This window comes from Hyperolius riggenbachi, chromosome 4 (assembly GCF_040937935.1).
Source record: "Hyperolius riggenbachi isolate aHypRig1 chromosome 4, aHypRig1.pri, whole genome shotgun sequence".
Taxonomy (NCBI): domain Eukaryota; kingdom Metazoa; phylum Chordata; class Amphibia; order Anura; family Hyperoliidae; genus Hyperolius; species Hyperolius riggenbachi.
Genome location: NC_090649.1, coordinates 271,866,167 through 271,877,551, shown reverse-complemented (window position 1 = coordinate 271,877,551; position 11,385 = coordinate 271,866,167). Strand labels below are relative to the sequence as shown.

The 11,385-nt window shown below is 42.8% G+C and overlaps 1 protein-coding gene across 2 annotated transcripts in view; it reads left to right on the top strand.

Annotated features, from left to right (window-relative positions):
• Positions 1-395: 395 nt before the first annotated feature.
• The window catches only part of SEC63 (SEC63 homolog, protein translocation regulator), a 158,296-nt gene continuing 147,306 nt past the window's right edge, over positions 396-11,385 (top strand). Inside the window, exon 1 of one of the 2 annotated variants that reach the window (XM_068231260.1) lies at positions 396-652. In XM_068231260.1, coding sequence (XP_068087361.1) covers positions 529-652 — 124 coding nt within the window. In that variant the 5' untranslated portion in view covers positions 396-528. Of the gene's footprint in view, positions 653-5,466; positions 5,683-11,385 lie in introns of those variants that run through there. The other variant, XM_068231259.1, reaches the window with a different exon arrangement.

The following is an 11,385-nucleotide window of genomic DNA, read 5'->3' as shown; positions in this document are numbered from 1 at the left end:
ACTGATCCCGTAATTAGCGCCACCTGCCGGATGCGCCCGGCTAACGGATAAGTACCCTGCATGCTTATTCAGGATCTATGCTTAAAAGTATTTTAGACACAAGATCAGCAATACCCGGGCAACTGGTATTGTTTAAAGATAAATAAATATGGCAGCCTCCATAGCCCTCTCAGGTCAGTTGTTCTTTATATTGATAGATGTAGCCAACAGCCTGGACACGCCAACACGATTTACACCGCAATGAACACAAGATAGGTTTTTATACAAAAGAACTTCTAAATATGCAACACGTTACAGCTTGTTGCTTACAAATAAAGTTTGTTCAAGAAAAAATTTACACGTCTCCTCTATTCTTTGTCGCGAGACTTGGTTAGCACGACGTAATGTGTGTAGGCGTGTCACGTAGGAGGTGGTGGGCGGGCCCTTTGCCGGGTAACGGCCATCGGTGTGTCAGTGGCTCTCTGTTGTGAGCTGGGAGAGGGTCTTGGTTCCGGGTAATCGCCCCGGCGTGAAGCGGAGGGGGCGGCCATGGCCGGGCAGCAGTTCCAGTATGACGATAGCGGCAACACGTTTCTCTACTTCCTCACCTCCTTCGTGGGGCTGATCGTCATCCCGGCTACCTATTACCTGTGGCCCCGCGACCGGAACTCGGGTGAGTGAGAGATAGCGCTATAAAGGGGAAGGGTGAGCTATATATAATCAATATATATATATATATATATATATATATATATATATATATATATATATATATATATATATTTGGATCAGTGCACAGCATGGTTGTAACGAGGAGGGGACGTTGTGATGAGACGAGTGACTTACCTTCAGAGATTCCTGGAACAGCCTGTCAGTGTATCATGAAAAGTTCCTGTGGCTCCACTCTGTCACACGTCCCTGATGTACATGTCACTGCATATGGCTACTACTTGAGACATGTAATTGTATATATAGATGGATATAACCACTATACTGTATTGAACAATAAATATTGTATGTCACTTAGAAGGGCTGCCATCTAATTCCTGTTTTATGGTTTAGGACCTGTTTAGGGGTACACAAATTTACCTATTTTTAAAAAATGTTTTGTGGATTTAGCTTGAGAAAATCGGTCTCCCATGGAAACTAATTTTTCTCCTGTGTGTGTGTGTGTTTTGATATATTTGTGTGGTTTGTATGGAGGTATTTTATAGCTTGCAAGGGTAGGGCTCTTTTCCCTGGTTATTGTTACTCCGTATATATTGTCTGACAGCTGTATGTATAAGTTCCATTAGTTATTGGTACAATTATGTTTTGCACTACCTTTTGTGTTATGCAATTTGTATTTACTCTGTATTGTGATATAAAACACTGGCTATATTTAAATCAATAATCTAATTGAATGCTATCATCTAATGTGTGGTAGTTTAATACTTTACCATAATAATTAGATGCATTTTTGTGTGCCAGTGAGAGAAAACAAGAGGCAAAGTAACAGCAGGCGGCTAAAAAGTTATGGAGAGCCAGCTGTGCATATTCTTGTAAAACGTGCAGTTTTCCAAAATTGGTGAGATTTGCCAATTAGTGGGAAACCTCATAGGGAACAGTTCACCAATCGGATAACCTACTACAGCATGAAGTGTTGTGATTAGCCAAATAGTACCGTGTTTTCCCTCAAGTAAGACATCACCTGAGAATAAGCATTAGCAGGAATTCCTAGCAGGCTTGAAATATAAGACATCCCCCGAATGTAAGCCCTAGCAGCAGCCCACATGACACCAGCAAGTCAAGCTCAATACAAAGCCTGGATACAGGAGAGCAGCGGCATAATGTGAGTTCTACAGTCCTGTATATGTGTCAGGGAATTTGTATTTTTGTTGGCGCCAGCTTTCCTGATCTGTCGTGATAAGCAGCAGCACTTCACCTCTTCCCAGGACACACAGCTTATCCTATCATAGCTCTGGGGAGCCTGACTGAGAGTTCTCTGCCTGCAAGAAATAGACTTGTACGTGCACTATTGTAACAAACGACGGGTCTGTCAAACCCGGTGCGGCCGTTCTGCCGACAGTAGTAGGTGAGTACAGGCTGTTGGCAGACTGATGAGACTGTTTTCCGACATGATCAGCAGAATCAATTTATTGTGAGAGCCAATATATGCAAACCACAGGTTCTGTGCATGCTGCTTGTTTCAGCATGGCATGCAGTATATACATTTTGTATAGGAAAACTACCAGGGTATCACCCAAAAATAGGACATCCTCTGAAAATAAGCCCTAGCACATATTTTGGAGCAAAAATTAATATAAGACCGTGTCTTATATTCAGGGAAACATGGTATCTGTGTCGTTTGCTACAACCAATCTGAAACCTAGCCGTTGGAAAGTGCGCTGTCCACCCAAACACGTTAGTGGAATTTCCCGTGGAGGTTTCCTGCTGGGTCCTTTACACTAGACTAGCGCGCAGTTTCCTGTTGATAGATATAATTACTATAGTTATTTATATTCTGTTTTGATGAAAGAATTTCAGTTTGTGTAAATACAGTAGCATTTATGAGATGCTTTTTAAAGAGAACCCGAGGTGGGATTTAATTATGTTACTGGGGCACAGAGGCTGGTTGTGCACACTAAGACCAGCCTCCGTTGCCCCTTGGTGTGCCTCCATGTCCCCCCTGCGCGCCGCTATAGCCCCCGCAGTGCTGGCGACACGCAGCGCGTCGCCATCACAATGTTGACCTAAGCCCTGTCTGTCAGCGCCGCTCCCCCGCCTCCTCCGCATCGACGCTACCCGCCCGCGTCACTTCCCTCCTAGCAGCGGGAGGGAAGGGACACGGGCGGGTAGCGCCGATACGGAGGAGGCGGGGGAGCGGCGCTAACAGACAGGCGAGAGGTAAACGTTGTGCTGGCGACACACTGCGTGTCGCCAGCACTGCGGGGGTATAGTGGCGCGCAGGGGGGACATGGAGGCACACCATGGGGCAACGGAGGCTGGTCTTAGTGTGCACAACCAGCCTCTGTGCCCCAGTAACATAATGAAATCCCAATCAGGGGTGGTTAATCCTAGCTGTGCGCTCCTCACTTAAATTCACAAAAACGACTCAATACAGTAATCTAAAATAATATAACATCAGATGGATCGCCTTCTCTTATAATCTGTGTGTGTTTCACAGTTCGTTATGCATATATTAGAAAGGTAAAGCGGCGCTCAACATCCCCTCTTCAACAGATTGTCCACAGTATAATAATCAATCTTCCCAGATTTCCATATAGTCCACTGGATCCTCATATACAAAACAAAAACGCTCTCACCAGATTTTATGGCCGATCAATTACAATCAGCAAATCACGTTTGTGGCCCAGCCAGTAACTCCCAGGTCTTTCAATATCCTTCAGTGTGCTCCACGCACCAATCAGGCTTATTATGAATACGATTAAATATCCAGTGACCAAGGGAGGGGAGGAGCATTATTTGAGAGAATTATGGGGAGTGTAGTATGTAAGCTCCCATTGCGGACCAATTCGATCAAGCTTTGTGCTCAGATGACAATGGACGGCAAATGGAAGCAGCGCATCATGCTGTATTACACATAGGAAAAACTTTAAAAAGCGTCTTCAGCTCCGATAGGCCAAGCCCCTGATGAGTCAATTGACGAAACTAGTAGGGCGTGGCCTGCGGAGCACGGAAGACGCTACATGCTGTTCTTAATGCGCATTGATCTTTGATGTTTGTAAGTGCACTACTTTTAAAATTTTTAAAATAAAGACAGTATTACGCTATGTTAAGATCTCTCTGAGTCTTAGGCTGTATTGATCCAAACTGTGGAGAAAGAAATTGGCTGATGCCACACGCTGTTGATGCTGGTCCTTGCCGGTCAGCGCATGATATCTGAAGCTGAAGGATATTGAAAGACCTGGGAGTTACTGGCTGGGCCACAAACGTGATTTGCTGATTGTAATTGATCGGCCATAAAATCTGGTGAGCGTTTTTGTTTTGTATATGAGGATCCAGTGGACTATATGGAAATCTGGGAAGATTGATTATTATACTGTGGACAATCTGTTGAAGAGGGGATGTTGAGCGCCGCTTTACCTTTCTAATATATGCATAATTAAATCCCACCTCGGGTTCTCTTTAAAGGGAAATTACACTTTTGCTAAGGAAAATTCAGTGCTCTGTTTAACTCTACGTATTGCAAGAATGACCAACATATATTATTTTAGTTTGAGTACACTTTTTATGTGCATATAAAACCCACTAGAGCATTTTTTTGAACATTTAGTGATCACTTTAAATCGCTAGCAATTTTCCTAAACGTTTTGCTGATGTAAGTGGATGGGACTCAATCCACATTGCAGGACATGCAGAATTTTGGGAGCGTTTCTCTACTAATGCATTGTATAGGGGCAGAGAAATCGAACCTAAAATCGCTTGCAAGGCGCTACCACAAATCGCTAGCGATTGGGATAGTTTCACATTTTAAGCTGAATTACTGACAAATTATATTTTTCGAGTTTCGCCTGTACTTGGACAGTTTGTGTCTGGTGTCTCAGCAATTGACACATATGGTGCCATTACTATGCAGTATAAAAACCCTTAAAGGACAACCGAGGTGACGTGTGACATGATGATAGACATGTGTATGTACAGTGCCAAGCACATAAATAACTAGGCTGTGCATTTTTTTCTTTCTCTGCCTGAAAGAGTTAAACATCAGGTATGCAAGTGACCAGTGTCTGTCCAGGTTGGGACTGGGTCAGACTATAGCATAACCCTCACTGATGAGTAATTACAGCCATCAAACACTTTCCTGTCAGTAAATGGCTTCTGAGAGCAGGAAAGCGATTAAAAAAGGTCAATAATTCCTAGATTTGAGCTCTGTCATTGAGCCGAGACAATGAAATAGTAAAGACTTACAAACTAGATTTAAATATAAAAAAAACTGTGGGATATCTATAAAAAAAAAAAAAAAAAAAGTCATTTCTAGGAGGAGGATAGATAGAATTGTTGTTTTTCCCCATCAGTTTGTGTCCTCGGATGTCCTTTAATGTAATGTCTAGCAGGCAGCTGCCCACTCAAATATACATGCTGGGGATGGGCACCAACACACCACTTCCACCTAGTCCTTAGCAGATATGAAGATCTGTAGAAGCAGTTGACTGTGCAGGGATTTCACTACCTGTCATCTACTCCCATGTACAAGTCAGGCGCTTGCTATTGCTCGTCAGCAGCGGTGGAGAGGCAGCCACCATATTGAGTCACATATGAGCGATGCCATGGGCAGATTTGCAGTCCATTTGGAAGAAGGCTAATACATACACACCTAATTTTGATTGGCCAGTAATTGCCCAATTTTACCACTTTCGTGTAGTGCGAACAGATTGTGTATGAAAGCTCTCATAATCCATCAAAGTGGTAAAATTGGTCAGTGATTAGCCAAACAAAATTGTGTGTGTGCATGCATCCTAAAGCCCTGTAATCACACTAGATTGAAGACCCCATCCCTTGGGCGACATCACTGAACTGAGGATGTACAGACACGTACTCAGCTGCAGAAAGGCGGAGAGCCGATGGAGCGGTGCAGATGTGACGTCACACAGTGGGCAGGGCAAGCGTCATGAACAAGGGTATCGGCCGTCGCTCAGTCAAGTTGATCCACCTGGCAGATCGCATGGGCTACTCTGCACCCACTGGATTTCGGCTGAGGCGGTAGTTATCGGCCAAGTTTCCATATGGATATTAATTTTCTAATGCGAATTTGTGGGGTTTTTTCCACTCTTGCTTCTAGCCTATTATTGCATGGGAAATTGATGCTGTGACTGGAAAAATGCAGCACACTGTCAGTTTTTCCCACTGCCCATATTGGCATGCATACATTTGCATTTTATGGAAGTTAACCCGTTAATTTTGATTGTAGTGCATTCTTATGTGGGTGTTTGCTTTGTTTTGCGTGTTAAAAATGCTCAAATCTGCATGGTGGGAAAATACAGTCGAAGGTCTGGGGCCCACCAGCAGCGGTTTTGAGCGCTTGTGATTTTGAAAAGCTCTTGCTAATTGAATGCTATGTGTGAGATTGCACTTTAGGGATGTGATTTTCTAAAAATCTCCTATAGCATTACATTAGCAAGAACTTTACAAATCCCAAGCGTTTAGAGAAGCACTGCGAGTGGGTTCCAGGCCTTACAAAGGTTGCTGCTCTGTGCAATGACATACTGATTCAGCATGCAAGTTTTTGGATAGACTTTTGTTGTCCGTTTTGAACATTCTAAGCAAGTTGCAGATTATAATGGAATAACAATGGTGGGATAACACATTTCAGAATAAAATGACAGCCATCTCTATTCATGGTGATGCAATAATGAAAGTGAATTCCCCTTTTAAAGTAGAACTAAACACTTGTATCATGTTTACATGTGACCCTATGATAGAGAAGTAGAATGAGAACCACCAGACATTCAACTGGAAATGGTCTCTCTGTAAAAAGTCCCCTGTGAGAAGATGCTAGGAAATGTACTCTGCAGAGTTAATAGCTTCAAACAGGCGCTGCAGTAGGACTCATCCGACTCCTCAGTTTGATTCCTCCGATTTCTTACTCTGACTCTTCTACAGGGCTGTGGAGTCGGTCCAAAAATCCACCGACTCTGACTCCTCAGTTTAGGATTCCTCCGACTCCTCGACTCCGACTCCTCTAATTTGCATATTGCAATTTTGTTGATTAAGAGTATGTAACGTGAAATTCGTCTCTTAACTGCCAACGCTTAGGAATTTTACAGGACAACTGAAGTGAGGATATGTAGATTACTATATTTATTCCCTTTAGGCTAATGCCGAAAAGCACTGCTCCGATCAGGCCCTAGGCAATGTAACTGTCGGTACATGTAAGAATGATGTGCAGGTACTCTGCAGGGGAATGAGGAGATTCTTCCTCTATTACACATTCTTCATGCACAATCTGAACAAGGTTTATGGGTGATAGACAACACCTCTGTGTTCAATGTGCACAACAGTCTCAGTGGATTCCCTGCAGCTCTGTGGGGAGAGCATATGTAGAGTATAGTACTACTATGTAACAAAGAAAACCTGAGACAGATGAAATTAAAGTTTTTTTATACATACCTGGGGCTTCCTCCAGCCCCCCTTCAGGCTAATCAGTCCCTCGCTGTCCTCCTCCGCCACCTGGATCTTCTGCTATGAGTCCAGGTACTTGAGCCAGTCTGGTGTAGTGCGCATGCACACACTCCGCCGCCGGGAGCATACTACACCTGCGCAGCACTATTGTGCAGGTGCAGAGCGCTCCTGGCTGTGGAAGTGGCACGTAGCCAGACTGCTCTGACTGGCTGAATTACCTGGACTCATAGCAAAAGATCCAGGTGGTGGAGGAGGACAGCAAGGGACCGAATGGCCTGAAGGGGGCTGGAGGAAGCCCCAGGTATGTATAAAGCTTTTCTTTTAATTCGCCTCAGGTACCCTTTAATTCGTAGTCACCAAGCCAAATTTTAACATATCAATTTATTTGATTTTATGAGCAAAGAGAGTGCATACATTTGCATAAACCAACATCAATGCAGAATTATTTCCATCTCATTGACCATCTCTATTAGTGACACGGCTACACATCAGGCTTTATACTTACAGCATAGATGTTCTTTCGTATATATGATATTCCTGTGTACACATCATGTATACAGTCACAATCAGATGTGTATATCTGACTTTAAAAATATGGGGACTGCTTTATTGAAGCAGCACAAGTAACTCATTTTGATTGGTTTATTTCATTTTTGTGTACTGAGCACAGCTATTACTGTATATATACATTATTTTTAATGACTATTATCTGAGAAATAGAACATTTTATCATATTTTCTATTTTAATTACAGTTACAAATTCATTAGGAGTCGGTGCATTTTTTTCCCGACTCCGACTCCAGGCACCCAAAATTGCTCCGACTCCACAGCCCTGCTCTTCTAATTTGCATATAGCCATCTTGTCGATTGAAAGTATGTAGCATAAAAGACATTTCATCACTGCAAAAGATTGGGAATTTTAAAGCTATATTAAGATGGCAACGGTTTTTGAGAATAAAAAGCTCCTTGCCAGAAATTTGACACTCTACTCTGTCAACTATTGGGCCTGTGATTGCCAACGTAAGCATGTCGTCTGTATCATAAGATTCACCGGAGCCCCATATCAGCCGGGTTCCAACCTGTCATCTAAAAGGCCACCCTGCTTATGACCGGTTCCACAAAATTCGCCCCCTCATAGACCACCTGTCATCAAAATTTGCAGATGCTTATACCCCTAAACAGTCATTTTGAGACATTTGGTTTCCAGACTTCTCACGGTTTTGGGCCCGTAAAATGCCAGGGCGGTATAGGAACCCCACAAGTGACCCCATTTTAGAAAGACACCCCAAGGTATTCTGTTAGGTGTATGACAAGTACATAGAAGATTTTATTTTTTGTCAAAAGTTAGCGGAAATTGATTTATTTTTTTTTTCACAAAGTGTCATTTTTCACTAACCTGTGACAAAAAATAAAATCTTCTATGAACTCGCCATACACCTAACGGAATACCTTGGGGTGTCTTATTTCTAAAATGGGGTCACTTGTGGGGTTCCTACACTGCCCTGGCATTTTAGGGGCCCTAAACCGTGAGGAGTAGTCTAGAAAGCAAATGCCTCAAAATGACCTGTGAATAGGACGTTGGGGCCCCTTAGCGCACCTAGGCTGCAAAAAAGTGTCACACGTGGTATCGCCGTACTCAGGAGAAGTAGTATAATGTGTTTTGGGGTGTATTTTTACACATACCCATGCTGGGTGGGAGAAATCTCTCTGTAAATGGACAATTGTGTGTAAAAAAAAAATCAAACAATTGTCATTTACAGAGATTTTTCTCCCACCCAGCATGGGTATGTGTAAAAATACACCCCAAAACACATTATACTACTTCTCCTGAGTACGGCGGTACCACATGTGTGGCACTTTTTTACAGGGCTGTGGAGTCGGGCAATTTTGGATGCTCGGAGTCGGGAAAAAATGCACAGACTCCTAATGAATTTGTAACTGTAATTAAAATAGAAAATATGATAAAATGTTCTATTTCTCAGATAAGTCATTAAAAATAATGTGTATATATACACTATATATACAGTAATAGCCGTGCTTAGTCCACAAAAATGAAATAAACCAATCAAAATTAGTTACTTGTGCTGCTTCAATAAAGAAGTCCCGTATTTTTAAGGTCAGATATACATATCTGATTGTGACTGTATATATGATGTGTACACAGGAATCTCTTATATATACTAAATAACATCTATGCTGTAAGAATAAAGCCTGATGTGTAGCTGTGTCACTAATAGAGATGGTCAACGAGATGGAAATAATTCTGCATTGATGCTGATTTATGCAAATGTACGCACTCCCTTTGCTGATGAAACCAAATAATTTGATATGTTAAAATTTGGTTTGGTGACTACAAATTAAAGGGTACCTGAGACGGATGAAAAGTAAAGTTTTATACATACCTGGGGATTCCTCCAGCCCCCTTCAGGCTAATCAGTCCCTCGCTGTCCTCCACCACCCGGATCTTCTGCTATGAGTCCTGGTAATTCAGCCAGTCAGCGCTGTCCGGCCGCATGCCGCTCCCACAGCCAGGAACATTCTGCACCTGCGCAATAGTGCTGCACAGGTGAAGTATGCTCCTGGCGGCGGAGTGTGTGCATGCGCACTACGCCCGACTGGCTCAAGTACCTGGACTCATAGCAGAAGATCCAGGTGGTGGAGGAGGACAACGAGGGACTGATTATCCTGAAGGCGGCTGGAGGAAGCCCCAGGTATGTATAAAACTTTAATTTCATCTGTCTCAGGTTTACTTTGTTACACAGTAGTACTCTACATATGCACTCCCCACAGAGCTGCAGGGAATCCACTGAGAATGCTGTGCACATTGAACACAGAGGTGTTGTCTGTTTACAATCTCCTCATTCCCCTGCAGAGTACCTGCACATCATTCTTACATGTACCCAAACTTACATTGCCTAGGGCCTGATGTTCTTTGTTCCGGTTTGTACCTTTTACAAGTACTCTTACCAAGGACTAGTTTTAGTCTAAAGGGAAGAAATATAGTAGTCTACATATCCTTCTCACTTCAGTTGTCTTGTAAAATTCCTAAGCATTGGCAGTTAAGAGACGAATTTCATGTTACATACTTTTAATCAACAAAATTGTAATATGCAAATTAGAGGAGTCTGAGTCGAGGAGTCGGAGTCTGAGTCGGAGTCGGTGGAATCCTAAACGTCGGAGTCGGTGGATTTTTGGACCGACTCCACAGCCCTGCTTTTTTACACCCTAAGTACGCTAAGGGGCCCAAAGTCCAATGAGTACCTTTTAGGATTTCACAGGTCATTTTGCGACATTTGGTTTCAAGACTGTTATAAACTGTTCTTATATCACCTTGCTTCGACACCAGTAATTTCTTACAGTTACGTCTCACAGACTATTGAGATCACTTGACTCTCCACACAGCAAGCAGGAAATAGACTTCCTCAGGCTTCTTCAAGGTTTACGTTATTTATTCAAGTAACAGAAATACAGATAGATACAGTTTATCATCTCCTGGCCAAGCAGACTTCCATGTTGCGTTACAGCTGCGTGAGTACCTTCCTGCTGAAAGCACCCAGGTCTTCTTGTATCTACTCTATGTTACATCTAGACTACCTATGTACAGCATACATTATATCAGATTACAGAAAGGAAGCACATACTTAGAGGTCCCAGTCAGCCTTGCGAGCTATTGCGAAAGTAAAGAGCAGAATGAGCTCCCATAGCTCCCTCAGCCTTTAGTACTGACTAGGAAAGAGTTAAATATGACATCATCTTCGCCACCCCCTAGATCAGGCTATTGGTGGACCCACTCGTGGTGTCATCATACACACCTACTTGATTAATAATCAATGAGGCTCCTGACCTATATGCAGGAATGTGGTTATTTACATAACATGGCTTATGTTTCTTGTTCTAGTGGCGGTACATGCCCAGGTCAGGGAGACCTGCGGCCTTGTACTAGAACAGCTTCTTGGTATGTTCTAGTTCTGCTGACAGAACTGCAGATTTTCTCTCTCAGAGAAAATCCCCTTAAAGGGCCGATCTGCACTCCAAGCCTTTTTGACTAACTCAGTCCAAATAACTGAGGCCTACTTAAATTATAACAAAGACTACTCCTCACAGTTTAGGGCCCCTAAAATGCCAGGGCAGTATTGGAACCCCACAAATGACCCCATTCTAGAAAGAAGACACCCAAAGGTATTCCGTTACGAGTATGCTGAGTTCATAGAAGATTTTATTTTTTGTCACAAATTAGCGGAAAATGACACTTTGTGAAAAAAAAAAATTAAAATCAATTTCCGC